The sequence below is a fragment of the Hyalella azteca genome, unplaced genomic scaffold (genome assembly GCF_000764305.2).
Source record: "Hyalella azteca isolate HAZT.00-mixed unplaced genomic scaffold, Hazt_2.0.2 contig12512, whole genome shotgun sequence".
Classification (NCBI taxonomy): Eukaryota; Metazoa; Arthropoda; class Malacostraca; order Amphipoda; family Hyalellidae; genus Hyalella; species Hyalella azteca.
This window is the reverse complement of record NW_025942469.1, coordinates 741-14,911: the sequence shown is the minus strand read 5'-3', so window position 1 is coordinate 14,911 and position 14,171 is coordinate 741. Positions and strand designations below refer to the sequence as shown.

Genomic DNA, 14,171 nt, shown 5'->3' with positions numbered 1-14,171 from the left:
GTGAGTACTACTGAGTTATATTTTTTTAATGAAAATTTGTAACTGGGTTGACCGCGTGCAGTACATCAGCGGCGGGCCTCTGGACGTGATTCTGCAGGACCGCGCCGTGGAGGTCAGCTGGCTGGCGAGGGTGTCGCTGGCTGCTGACATCGCGCGAGGCATGGCATACCTACACGCCCAGGGCGTCTTCCACAGAGACCTCACGTCCAAAGTGAGTCAAGTTTACCTTCCTCCACACTCGCAAGAATGTCGGCGTTGAAGGTGTTCATATTTATCCATGGGCGGTGATTGCTGCACTTGGCTATTATGCATTGCGTCTTAATTAACGTGCATGAAACCTAATTTCTTGTATTCATGTCAGTTTATACTTATGTTAGCTTCAGTTGTATTCTGTACTGAGTATGTTAAGCTACCCTAATATTATGTTCGTTGTTTTTATGCTCTGGCTCACAACTCACCCAATCTCGTTCACTTGCACAGAACGTTTTAGTCAAAGAAACTGGTTGCGTTGGGCGGAAGCGCTGGGAGGCCATTGTTGCTGACTTCGGCTTAGCTGCTTCTATCCCCAAGGATAAGTGAGTCGCACTCGCATATCAGGTCTTTGAGTACCTTTGAGCAGGCGAATTCATCATGGAGACTAGTTCAAGATTTTTTAAAAACATTTTTCATCACAAACGTTGCCACATATAAAATTTATAACACAAACGTTGCCATTTATAAACGTTGTTTATAACATAACATAACATAACATAGTGATCTCGGCGCTGCAGTGTAGGCCTGATGTGGCCTGTCGCCGATTCTTTTCTTTTTCGTGCCTTGTTCACAGAAAATCTAAAATCGTGTAATTTGACCGGATCTTTTCACGAATGACGAAAGTTTGAAATAGCTACTCGACTTCCACCGGGATCGATATGGTGCTAGGCATATCAAATCTGAACATATAGTTTTACAGAGCTTTATGTTCGAATGTTTCTCAGAAAATTCTTCATTGGAAGACCAGGAAAGTTGGATGGTTACACACTAATTAACCGATCTGATGCCATAGCCAAGTGTGTGTATCAAAACTATTATTCGCACCTACAATGAGACTTGATTCAGCGTAAACTAGGTGTTACACTGTCTGAACAATCGACCTTCAAAAGTTTTTCGAATAAACAATAATAATAATTAATGATTGATACCTATAATTTAAGTAATCTATAATTGCACTTATTGAAATAATGAAAGTATAAAGTTCCTAATAAGATTGTGAACATTGCAGAAGTGTGCGCATGCGCCAGGTGGGCTCTCCTTATTGGATGGCGCCTGAAGTGATACGAGGCGAGTGGTACGACCATAGAGCTGACGTCTTCAGCTTTGGAATAATTCTTTGTGAAATGATCGCCAGGTAACGATGACTCCACATCATTTTACTGAATCTATTAACTGACGTTCCTGACACTTGCAGGAAAGTAAATTTAACACATTTTTTCACAATTCGCATACCATTTGAATTTCAAAAGGGCATTTTTCAGGACACCATATCATGTAAAAAGTGATTTCATGAAAATTACACTCATTGTTGGAAGTGATATAATTTCAATCCCTATCTTGTTCGCGCATTATATTGCTCTCTTACATAGTGTAAATTATTTCTTAACAAAAATGTTGGTTTTATCGAGACGAATAATTGCTGGCAGATGTGAAGCTGATCCTGACGTGTTACCGAGAACCAACAACTTCGGTGTGCACTATTTAGCCTTCTCTCGGATGTGTCCCAACGACTGCCCGCCTTACTTACTGCAGATGGCCTTCCAATGTTGTCAGGTGCATTTTCAATTCGATTAAGAATATTTTATATCTAGGTTTCTAGAAAACTTACAAGATTAGTGGATGATTTATTCGTCAGTGAGGTTTCAAACAAAGTTAGAACGATTTTGGTTGAAATTGATTCTTACACCTAGATAAGACAATCATACAATTATGGATTGTAATTTTTTAGTAAAAGTGCGGGAATTTTTATACTTTACTGTGCGAAGTACTATACTATTATTACTACACTACTCATGTGCGGAATTTTTTGCAGATCGACCCAAATACGCGATTCAGCTTCGAAGAACTCACTAAAAACTTTGAATGGTTGTTGAACAAGTTCATGGGACATCGCGCATCTTCTGCAATGAGGAAACAAAAAGGTGCGATTATTAATACAAATAAAGTAACTATTTAAGGCCTTTTTCCACTGCTTAAGCCGGATAAAGTTGGTGTATGATATTTACATTCAGGATGCAAACCTTTTATTCCAAGTTAGGATTGTGCGGCTTAGTATCTTGTGTCTTCATAGTACGGCAAAATTTATACATGTTTAATGTGCAGTCTGCCATCGTCGCTCCCTGTCTGACGACTGCTTGATGTTGGGCCGCTCGAGCAACGGAGACGACGCCAATTACAGCAGCTGCTCGGGTGGTCAGGGCAGCGGCGGGGCGTCTGCTGTACCTTCGTCCACAGCCGCTGCTGAGATGGGCCGCACGCCCCAGGAAGTCGTCGAGCGCATGGGAGCTGCTGATCCATACTTCACCCCATCTACTGCAACCGTCAATCCTTTTACCGGAGTTAAATTACCCGCACCTTCTCGACTAACCGTTGGAGATGGCGCACGCTTTTGTCACTCATTGCCAGACCCTTTGCCCGGCAGAAGAGGTACACACAACGGTCAGCAGTCTTCAAGTTCTCACTTGTCGCGAGTAGTTACCGCAGCTGCCTCCTCCTCCACCAGAGCGCCACTTCACCACCACGGCTCCCACACGAGTCTGTCTCACATGCATGAATCTCCAGCACGCTGCTCGTTACTCCTTCGTCAGGAGGGAGGCAGCGGCGGTGGTTGTGTCCCTCATATGCCTCATCTGACAGGTGCTATCAAACGAAGGGGATCTGGTGAGAGTGGCTTCTTTAGTGTAGGCGATATGGAGAGAACCGGTACCCCGGATCAGTGGCTTAGTTATTCGACGCTCAGCTGCGCCTCTGTTGCCTGTGAAGATGAGGAGCGCTCGTGGGTCACTGACAGCTCTGAAGATCTGTGTGGACAGGAGGAACACGACACCCACGAACCTGATATTAAAGCCATCGTCGAGTTCTTCGAGAACGGGTACGGGTCTTTACGTTCAGGTCCTTTAATGGGACCTCGTTCTTCTCGGCTGTCTCCTCGGTCTCCCGCCAGCCCTCCTCACCTTCACGGAAGGAGCGCTGCTGGCCGACAATTTTCGTCCTCAAAAATTGGTTTAAGGTCCCTAAGTAGTCGCAGAGATACTTTCCGTGTTAAGGACAGACCCAAAATGTATATAACGGCTGGAACTGTCCGAGCTAAGCGGGATATTTTCGAAGCCAAGTGACAATTTAGACGTGGTATTCCGTCGTATATCTTTCGAGGTTTGTCACCACCAAGTAAAGCCAAAAGCGATTTACTCAGTGGACCACCTATTCCCTAGTACTAATGCGATTTAGTCAATGTTTGTCTCTCCTAGTCAAAAATACATCTTATTTCGGTATGTCCACATGAGCCGGCCGTGCCTGGCTGGGCATAGCCCGAGACTTAGGGGCATTGTTGAAGTAACGCGACGATCTTGACGCCGTCTTGGAAGTTTTATGATGAAATCTGACTTGCAAAAATGTTGTCTGTCTAAAGTGACGGATTCTGAAGCGGTCGTAGTGCTGGTCTTCCTCACGCTTAGTTTTGTCTTTTTCCTGTATTGTTAGACTCGCATTTTGTCGGTCTTTGCCGGTTTTGTCAGAGCAGCGCTCTTCCTGGCAAAGCAATAGCTGCACAGTAGTCAACAATCCAGTTTTCTATCCGTCCTAGATTAGATTGAATAAAAATCAACAATGGTGTACTGATTTTTAATATAGCCACTGTACGTGGCCTGCGATTTATTAGGAATTATATTTGATACATTTTTCACGTAGTACGGAAGTTTAAAGGTGGAATTGAAAGGAATGACGTCAAAATATCTGCAAGGAAAAATTATGTCTCGTCTGCAGCTTTATTTCGTTACTTAACTATCTTTTAGAATTATCTTCGGTAAAGAAAGATTTGGAAATGAATGATCACTTGTTGACTACTTTTGGTCAACGGTTTCGGAACTGTAAAGAGATGAAAATTTTTTTGAAAGCTATAGATCTTCTGGAGGAGATCCAAAATGCGATGTTTCATCTCTCCATAAAACACCATGTTTATGAATATGATTTCATATTTCTTGGTTAGTTCTTAATGCGTTTCGGAACTGAATGGATTTAGTCAAAATGCGTTTCATTGTTTCCTGTTGCATTATTCATGGTCACTGTCATCAATATATGATGATGCAACCGTTGTTCTTTGCCTCTGTGCAGGTGACAAAATAACTTAGAATATTGTTTTCTGTACAATTCTGACAGCTGGAATTTCTTCAGTTTTAAATAAGCTTTAATAAAAGGACAGTACAATGTCCGTAAGTTGCAAACTGTCCCTTTCTCGAAGTAATGGTGCTTATGCAAACCTTTTGGATATTGAAAACAGTCTCTTTCTACATTAAAGCATTTTGCTTCGCCGTATTTACCTAAAAAATTTCTTGCTTCTTGAAAAAATAATGACCTTTGAATCTTTAAGCTTTTAAGTAATGAGCTTATTATTGACATGCGATTTAGTTATTCAGTATGATTTAATCACTCAGCGTTTCTGTGAATCGGACGTTGGCAGCTCTCATCAGATTCTCCATTGAATTTGTTAGTAAAATCCAGCTACCATTTAAAGTTGAAATTTGCATTAATAATTCCAATAGTTATAGAAATATTATGCTAGGCAGCTTTCAATTATTTATTTTTATTGATTTAAACTTCATTTTGTAAAAACTTCCATTCGTACCGTAATTATCTTGTATTATTTATTGTTACTATTTAAGTGACGGTCATTTTACCGAGCCCAATCCTGAACGTTCTACCGGAAGTTAAACAGACAGGCAAACTAAAACTCCCCTCATAGGCAGTGCTTTAATGATCTATTTCCACGGCCCGTTAAATAGGTAGCTATTCACGTTTTCGGATCGTACAAGATGACTTCTTCAAATTGGCTGCTAACTTTCTTCTTTGTTTCTTAAAATCATATGAATTACGGAGCTGAATGTGTGTCGGATTCAACTTTTTCGTATTAAATAGTTCTTACTTCTATCGATTTCTGAACTCCAACAATGACATCTTATCAAATCTGTGTTGGTCCTTTACTCCTCTTTGGTGTATTATCGTCACTAACGACAAAAATGCAGATATTTGAATGTATAATTTTTGCTCTTGAATTCATTCATTCGGTTTTGAGGTGAATAAGAGGCCAGATCATGAGTACTTACTTGCTAAATCCACATATTGTGTAATCGCTTGTAACAATATTCCTACCGTTAATAGTATCTTCCGTCTCTCATCCGGCCCAAGTTGCTTTTCTTAAATGTAAGAATAACGTCCTTTCTTTACTAATCTTGTTTAATTTAAGACAGATATAACCGATTAATGCAGCTAAGTAACCTGTATGAATCTTCGTTGCAGTGTCACAAAAAGTCTGCTTTAGAGTCCAGCAATAAGGAGCGGAGTTGCAAATGGCGGCTTGACGTTTATGTAGAGCGCACCTTGTATCTCTTCTTCACCGAAGTCGCAGTCCTAAGTCATTAAAGCTTTAAGAATAGCTACATAGATTTATGTACAACAAGAATTTTATTTTTCTCAGCTATATGTAACTGAAATAAGTAGATGGGGAATAACAAATAGCATTATTTTTCATCGTGTAAATATTAGCCTAGGCTAGAAATCAGAATTTGTCGGGGTTGTATATAAGAACCAGTACATGAGAAATAAAATTAGTCTTCCATTATTTGTCTATTATTTTTCCTTAGATGATTTCCTAAACTCAAAGTTCTTAGCAAATTTCAAGCAATAATTTTCTAAATAGCGTAACTAAGTTTCCATTTAACACGAATTGAGCTCCCATGATTGGACAAAATGCATTCCAGACTCGAGATTAAGCTTCAGAATCAGGTGATTACTGCCTCGAATAAAACCTGTCTTCGTTCCGTGCTGTTTTTCTATTATGATTAAAACGACAAAAAATCAATGTTTGACACGTAATTACATTCAGTAATAATACCTCAGTACAATGCACAACAAACTTGTTACATTCGTTCAGAAACTACAATTTTCAAAACCATTGTATAAAGATAGAATTTTTCGCCACATCACTAGCCGAAAAGTTGTACCTATATCTTAAAGTTCTATTAGAAATAAAGCTTGCCATGGAACCCGTCACTCCTTATCTTTGGCGTCTGGCAAGACCGGCCCTGCTGTGGAGGTGGCGTTCACACGCAGCACAGTCCCGGGCGACGGGTAAGGCCGCTGCTGGTAGAGCTGGCCGCCTGCTGTAGTGTCGACGCCGGTCTTGGCTTCTGTGCGGTCAGGCAGTCCACTCGACCATGAACCTCTGCAAGTTTAGAGCCGAAGATTAATGAGGCAGAACATTACACAACCATTATCCTTGGTTAATCAAAGATGCATGTAAAAAAGCATCGAATTGAACTCCTGATTGGTTCAACAAACTGCTCATTGATTCCAGAAAATCCTTAAGTGGCAATTTCAGACAGACTTAAATAAACGTGATATAGCGAACATTCTTTCGGGTATATGGAGCTATCCAAAGTAAAAGCTTGTATTAAATATTTAAGTGTTAAAGTAATGGTACAATTACTTTATAATATCCGAACTCATGAAGGTAAGTAAACCTCGACTGCTGCAGATCACTCCTGTGACAGATGTTAGAGCCGTTGAATGGAAACTATTCAGAACAATTGAGCACCTTGGACAGTCGCCGTATGATGCCGGATCCATCGGGTCCAAGTCGTCCTTGGGAGGAGGTCGTGGACGGCCACCCACTCGCCCGCCGCGTCGCGGTCGCTCCTTACGACTCCCGGGACCAGATGGAGGGCCCTCGTTGCTGGAGGTTAGAGTTCCTCGGCCAGATGAAGGACCCCTAGCAGGAGGAGGTGGCATAGGTCTCTCCATGGGAGGCAGAGGCGGCGGCTCAGAGGACGGTGGAGGGGGAGGTGGAGTTAGCCGGGAAGATGGTGACATTGAACCATCCGAGTCCTGGAAAGATGCAAGTAAATATACAGTGGGGGGNAGTCCCACACCTGTCTCTTATACACATCTAGATGTGTATAAGAGACAGCCACTGTAGGTACCTATATATCGACAACTTTTGAGCAACTCAACATAAAAAAATGGGAGCCGTACCTGCATTCCCCCTTAGTTTCTATTTTATCTATTTTAACCTCCAGGTTTCTCAACTTTTAATGTAAGACGCATAACAGATAGAATATGCTTCATGATTACCATTTTCAATACATAGCAAGAAGAGAAAAACTTACATCAGAATCTTCTTCACTTCCTTCAACGCTGTGGGATCTTTTCCTCTTCAGTTTCTTCTTGTTGGGGCTAGAGTGCTCATCGTCCGAGTCACTGCTGCTGCCACTGCTGCTCGAGGATGAATCATTGTCGCTGTCGTCGCTCATGTTCGCCTTCTCTTGAGCCTCGGCAGCAAGCCGCTGAGCTCTTTCAGTGTGCAGTACACGGCGCAGGTCAGCGGCGCTGCGAGACACGCGGCATTTGGGATGACCAGGCGGCAACCACGAGACAAACTCGTTATCGCAGTTCCAGTAGTAGTAGCGCCTCCTTAACATATATAAGGCAGGTTATCAGAAACTTTGCTAGCACATGGGAGCCATAAAGCAAACTCACTGTGGTAGTTATAGTAGTAGGAATATACATTTAGAAAAAGATCAGTATATAGGTAGCTGTTTGAGCTGCTAACTAATTTTTAAAAGTTTAAGGGTTAAGTAGACATTAGAAACTTACATGCCAGGGTCAAACACCTCCATCCAGTTGGCAGGCAAGGGATACTTGTTCACCATTTTCAGGCGCTTCCTGAAATATTATTGATGCTTTATATAAATTTTTGTATCAAGCACTGCAATGACAGCAAAGGCCCAAAAGCATGATGAAAAGACATGCAAGTGATCCAAAGTACAAATTTCCATGTTAATTATTGAAGTCCATGACTGACCACTCATTCTCTCCTTCTTGAGCAGTTTCACGTGCTTTCATTATTTGTTACTTCATTAAAATTATTCAATTGAACACTGCAATGGAAGGAAATACCTAAAGAATGGAATGACACACAAGAGAACAAAACTAAAAATTTCTTTTTTAATCAATAAATTCTATGAACTGACCTCTCATACTCAGGATCCAATGGTTTAGGTGTTCTACCCCATATCTCCACACAGCCTGGAGTACAGTCGTGGTATACATTCCACTTGTTTGGGCAAAGACTATAGCCCTGTAATAGAAAAAATATGTATAAAATGCAATTAATACTGAATTAAATGCTAAAAGACTAAACTTTGTGGATAAGCAGCAACAAATATATGCATTGTCACTTTTGAGTAAGTGAAAACGCATTTTGTTCCAGATGCATCCAAAGTATTGTACAAGTGGTTTGTTAGTGACAACAGTTCATCACACTGACCCGAAGTTAATTGGACACCCACTCCTAATAGTCAAGCACTGGAACAAATTATTTTGCTCAAAAAAGGTATTGCTTTGCTGTAGTAGCAAATTCAAGACGCATTTAAGAACATATTTTTAAATGAAATTTAGGACCATGGAGGTATTTTAAAAAATAAAAGGTAAAAAAAGTTCATGAGGTAAGAGAAATACAAAATACAAGTTCAATATTCTTGCCTGCCTTTGAGTAAAAGATACTATGTGGTAAAATGCATAAAATACTTATTGACTGTTAGATATTGAAACACACACACAACGAATGAATCAAGGGCCTCATTAATAAAATCATTAAAGACCCTAAACCAACCATGTAAGGAGGAATAACTTGCTCATTTGGAGGAGCCAGCATAGCAGTTGTGTGCAGCATTTCACTGTTGGTATGCTGGGCGGTGCCATCGTCATAACTCTCAGCAATGATTTCTTCAGTTTGGCCTCCACCTGTCAGATAGAAATAATTCCCTCATAAGGTTGAATTGTGATTTGGTAGTCACTGCAACAGTAATATCAGCAGGGTAAAAGTGGTCCTTGAGTGTAAAATTGGCCCAAAATTAGAGAAAGCATTGTTGCGCTGTAGTGGGATTATGTGATGAGTTTTAATCATGCCAGTGGTGCAAACAATCCAGTGATGCATGAACTAGATTGGTAACTCGTCACATACCGTCAAACAGAGTAAATCGGGACAGCTGTCCCACATTTTGTAGGAATGTTGTAGCAGCTAAACTAATCAAAATATTGCAAAACTAAAAATGGTGGCATAATGTTCAACATTTTTACTATCTTCCTAATCACACCACAGTAAAACAAAGCTTTCTCTAACTTTGGTACAATGTCATATGCAAGGGTCAATCTTACAATAGCCAATGGTATCTTCAAATGGGGTAGAAATGGATGGTTTTGACTGTATTTTTTTAATAACTTCTTACCATGAAAATTTTGATTTAAGTATTTTCTACAAGTGGTTCAGACTACATTATTTTGATGAGATCTTGATAACACAATTGCTACACTTTGCCTCATGGGATTATTCTCCAAGCCTTGAGAGTATGGAATGTAACAAAAAACATGTAAGTAAAACATAGTTATGCCAAGATCAAGCTCTCAATCCTAACAAACCAGAGAAATAAATATGAAATCAAGTCCTTACCTAGTTGAGCCTCAGTTCCATCATTGTTTTGGGCATCTTTCTTAGATGTAGGCAGCGTGGCATTTCTAATGATGCCTCTTTTTGCAAGCTTAGCTGCCAATGCAGGGGGCAGTGGCATGATTACTAGTAAATAATATGGAACTAGGTTGATACTTGATATTCAGAGCCTGATGAAAATAAATGTGTTGGTACAAGATAAATAATTTTATTCTTTTTCAGATCCACTTTATGAAGACTTGTTTATTGACCCTGTAGAAAAAGACCAGGTTAAGTTTTGAAGCCTTAAAGGCTATTCTGTTAGTCCAGCAACTCAACTCAAGTTTGGATCTATCTAACATTCTACACAGACAATGAGCATGGGCCAGATGGTCCAGCCTGGGATGGTGCAGCACATGCCACCAATTCAATAGCATGTGTTGATTGGCATTTGTGGAGGGATAGCTTGCTGTATGAGACAGAGGGGAGGGGCAGGGGTCAGCAACACCTTGTTAGGAGCTGCTGAAGCCAGGTAGGAGGAGACAGCAGAGCTGTGCAGGGTGCTGAGGGAAGTGGAGTAGGAGTCAGGGGGGAGGGATCCTTCCTCCAGCGGGTGAGAGGCCAAATGGAAGAAGCGAGTCTGAAGCATGTGCTTCATGGGAATGTGGGTGAGGCCCCTATGTCTGGGTGACAATAGGGTAGCTGGGATGATGTGGTCATAGGGTGCTTGCTGGCAAGTGGCAAGTACTGTGAGGTGAGCATAGCAGAGCAGAGAGAGTTGTTTGGCCACGGCCCACAGGTAACTTCAGGATTGGAATTTTTCTGCTTGTTTCTGAAATCTCGCAGCTCCATTGTGACAAATTTTTAATACAATTGGAATCTCACGGCCTGATCGTGCACTTTTGTTAGCAATTAGTTAGGAGGTAATTCATCAGGTGGAAATGTCGCGGTTTTGGAAATGGCAGGAAAGTTCTAGTCACAGCCCTAAAGGCTAAAGGTGGATGTTTTCCACGCTTGGGTAATTTGATAAGACCTTGGCTTTGCTGTGCAGGTGGAAAGTGGAGGCCACTAGAAGAGATCATGTGGCTATGCAAAGAGCAAAGTTCTGAAAGGTTTGCAGCTTAGAGATTGCCAAAGGAGAGGCGCAGTTCTCTGAGCCTCTCAGTTCACCTGCAGTTCTCTGACTCTGAGCAGGAGTCAGCACTCAGCAGGCTCTCACCCTTGGCTTCAGCATATTAGATACATTACATATGACTTACAAGTCAATTGGGAGCTGACTAAAGACATTTAAACATGTAAAGCCATCAAAATTACTTAAGAGGAAACCACCTAGCCTACCTTATCAGAAATAGCCTCCAGCTCCAATGCATCCTTGTGAGTAGTGATCCTTCAAGTTGAAGTCAAGAGTCAGGCTGCTCAGGCAAAGCCAGATGGTCAGTTAATATTGGTGAGTTGGTTTCCATGATGTAGTTCAAGTTTCTTGTCAAGTTGTCAGAGTCAGAGACATGTCATAGAAGTCTGTTGGCATTGAAGAAATAGGCCCATGGCCTGTTGCCGATTCTTGAACATTTCCTGACTTGATTCACAAGGGATCCAGCATTCCAGTCTTTGGTAGAGTTTGGAACCTGATCTTTCCATAACTGATGATTGATTGAAATAGCTGCTGGACTTATTGCCTGGTCCGTATTCCGTAATTTGCTAGATATTTTAAGACTGAACATATGCTCCTGCATAGCTTTGTCTAGTCTGTTTTTGAAGGTGTTCATAATTGGAGCATCAATGATGCTATCAGCATCAGCCTCAGGGAGGCTGTTCCACATGTTGCTGATGTCGGTGACTCGTAGGCGAGAAGAAATGTTGTTGCATGGATCATGGATGTGTTCCAATGCAGTTTTTTTAGTTTATAGCTGTGGCCCCTGGGGCCTGGTGTTGGTTCTTGACTTCTTGTTTGAAATTCTAGTAATCCTTCTGGGACCTTGTAACTTGTATAAACCATGGGTATACTTGTAAGCTTCAAAGTTCAATGAGGTCCTCATACAGACATCAATAACTGAGGCCATAGTGACAAACCAGTAATTTTTAGAATCAGTTCATTTTTAATTTCCTCAAGATTTAATCAATTTCTTATGTATGATAATGCTGGTATCCACAATACTTTAAATTACTGGTCTACTTATAGAACTCAAAAATGAACTTGAGCTAGGTTGAGTCTAAAAAAACTCTCTGCCTTGCCACTAGGCACTATCTAGTATCTGGCACTATGACTGAGGCTTGGAAGCTTCATAATCTTTAACCTTTCCTCATAGGACTTGCCTTTCAAGCCCGGAACTATCCTTGTTGCGCTTCTTTGAACACTAGGCTATTAAATTTTTGTCCTTTTCAAATTTTGGGGACCACACGACGTTTCCAAACTCTGGGTGTGGGCGCACAACAGCAACAAACAACTGCTTCATCACTTTTGCATCGTCAGTAACTGGCAATGATGGACTAGTCATTAGTCATATCATATGAGTCAGCCTGAGATCGCCTTGGTTGCTTGTGAGGAGTTCTCGGCACTGTTGATGTCGCGGATGCAGAAGCCGTTATAGTAGAACTGCAGCAGAAGAGCCGGCGCCCACGTCTGAATTAGACATCAAGATCGACGCACTGCCTCCTTTAGGCCGCTCCCGAGGGTCGCCTGCCAAAGAGCGAAGACCACCACTGCCCTGGATGTAATGGACCATCATGATTCCTGCCTTCCGGAACATAGCCTCCAACACTTCAAGCCATCCGTATCTAGGCCGCGGGTCGAACCAGAACTCGGTCGAACGGCCACTTGTCAAAGGACAATAAATTTTGGAACAGAACTATGCTAACTGAAACCTAACCTCAGATGCGGTGAACGTAAAATTATGTAATTCAACGATGCCCGGAAGTCAGATTCAATCCGCAGCATGGTGGTGCACGGCAGGTTCTATGCGAGGCTGGAGGAAGACAAAGCCAAGTGGTTCACGGCTGATTGGTGGATATCTGGAGAGATCCAAGGCGTTCAATTCAGGGCTTATTGGTGCACAAAATTGGTGGTGCACGGCTGCGCTCCCGAAGTTGTTTATAGCTGAAATAGTCTCAGCAGAAGAGCCGGCGCCCACGTCTGAATTAGACATCAAGATCGACGCACTGCCTCCTTTAGGCCGCTCCCGAGGGTCGCCTGCCGAAGAGCGAAGACCACCACTGCCATGGATGTAATGGACCATCATGATTTCTGCCTTCCGGAACGTAGCCTTCAACACTTCAAGCCGTCCGTATCTAGCCGTGGGTCGAACCAGAACTCGGTCGAATGGCCACTTGTCGAAGGACGATAAATTTTGGAACAGAACTATGCTATCTGAAACCTAACCTCGGATGCGGTGAACGTAAAATTATGTAATTCAACGATGCCCGGAAGTCAGATTCGATCCGCGGCATGGTGGTGCACGGCAGGTTCTATGCGAGGCCGGAGGAAGACAAAGCCAAGCGGTTCATGGCTGATTGGTGGATATCCGGAGAGATCCAAGGCGTTCGATTCAGGGCTTATTGTTGCACAAAATTGATGGGACACGGCTGCACTCCCCGCTCCCGGCGGCGCATCGGCATTCGGCACCCTTGAGAAGTTGAGACAAGGAGTTAAAACTTTTACTCACCACTCCTATCTATACTAACGAAATTAAATACTATCTAACTATTTGTCCAGCATGTATTTGGAAAATTGCACAGAGTTAGGCACAGAGCGAAGGTGAAGTAACTTGCGGGAGCACAGCCGTGCACCACCAATTTTGTGCACCAATAAGTCCTGAATCGAATGCCTTGGATCTCTCCGGACCTACACCAATCAGCCGTGCACCACTCGGCTTTGTCCTCTTCCGGCCTTGACAACCACCTGCCGTGCACCACCAGGCCGCGGATCAAATATGACGTCCAGGCATCGTTAAATTACGTAGTTTTACGTTCACCACATCTCAGGTTAGGCTTCAGATAGCATAGTTCTGTTCCAAAATTTATTGTCGTTCGATCGAGGGCTGGTTCGACCCACGGCCTAGATACGGACGGCTTGAAGTGTTGAAGGCTATGTTTCGGAAGGCAGGAATCATGATGGTCCATTACATCCAGTGCAGTGGTGGGGGAGCGCAGCCATGCACCACCAATTTTGTGCACCAATAAGCCCTGAATCGAACGCCTTGGATCTCTCCGGACCTACACCAATCTGCCGTGCACCACTCGGCTTTGTCCTCTTCCGGCCTTGACCACCACCTGCCGTGCACCACCAGGCCGCGGATCGAATATGACTTCCAGGCATCGTTAAATTACAGATGTGTATAAGAGACAGGAGCTGCAGTCACCGTTAGTGGGCGTTCGTTTTCCTCAAAGAAATAAGAGCAATTATGCTGATTATGGAACGGCCATTAGAAGAGTACTCCTTGACAGC

The 14,171-nt window shown here is 42.5% G+C and overlaps 2 protein-coding genes across 2 annotated transcripts in view; one reads left to right on the top strand and one right to left on the bottom strand.

Annotated features, from left to right (window-relative positions):
• LOC108666835 (serine/threonine-protein kinase Nek9-like) overlaps positions 1-5,866 on the top strand; it is a 54,331-nt gene extending 48,465 nt beyond the window's left edge. The window contains exons 4-9 of the mRNA XM_018153767.1: positions 62-211; positions 481-575; positions 1,262-1,387; positions 1,680-1,806; positions 2,066-2,174; positions 2,356-5,866. Of these exons, the coding sequence (XP_018009256.1) occupies positions 62-211; positions 481-575; positions 1,262-1,387; positions 1,680-1,806; positions 2,066-2,174; positions 2,356-3,368 (1,620 nt within the window). The 3' untranslated portion in view covers positions 3,369-5,866. The remainder of the gene's footprint in view (positions 1-61; positions 212-480; positions 576-1,261; positions 1,388-1,679; positions 1,807-2,065; positions 2,175-2,355) is intronic.
• On the bottom strand, positions 5,338-10,044 carry LOC108666836 (polyglutamine-binding protein 1-like). Its single transcript, XM_018153768.2, has 7 exons — positions 9,755-10,044; positions 8,918-9,048; positions 8,277-8,383; positions 7,900-7,968; positions 7,413-7,716; positions 6,842-7,131; positions 5,338-6,469 (listed from the first exon to the last, which is right to left on the bottom strand). Exons 1-7 carry the CDS (start codon positions 9,870-9,872, stop codon positions 6,295-6,297), a joined length of 1,194 nt encoding a protein of 397 aa, XP_018009257.1. The 5' UTR covers positions 9,873-10,044; the 3' UTR covers positions 5,338-6,294.
• Between the last annotated feature and the right edge of the window lie 4,127 nt (positions 10,045-14,171).

Coding starts and splice junctions, on each gene's coding strand:
- LOC108666836 (XM_018153768.2), bottom strand. CDS start 9,872: ATGCCACTGCCCCCTGCATTGGCAGCTAAGCTTGCAAAAAGAGGCATC. Junction 8,384..8,917: donor AAGTTATTCCTCCTTACATG/GTTGGTTTAGGG, acceptor TTTCTATTACAG/GGCTATAGTCTTTGCCCAAA. Junction 7,969..8,276: donor TTGGATCCTGAGTATGAGAG/GTCAGTTCATAG, acceptor ATAATATTTCAG/GAAGCGCCTGAAAATGGTGA.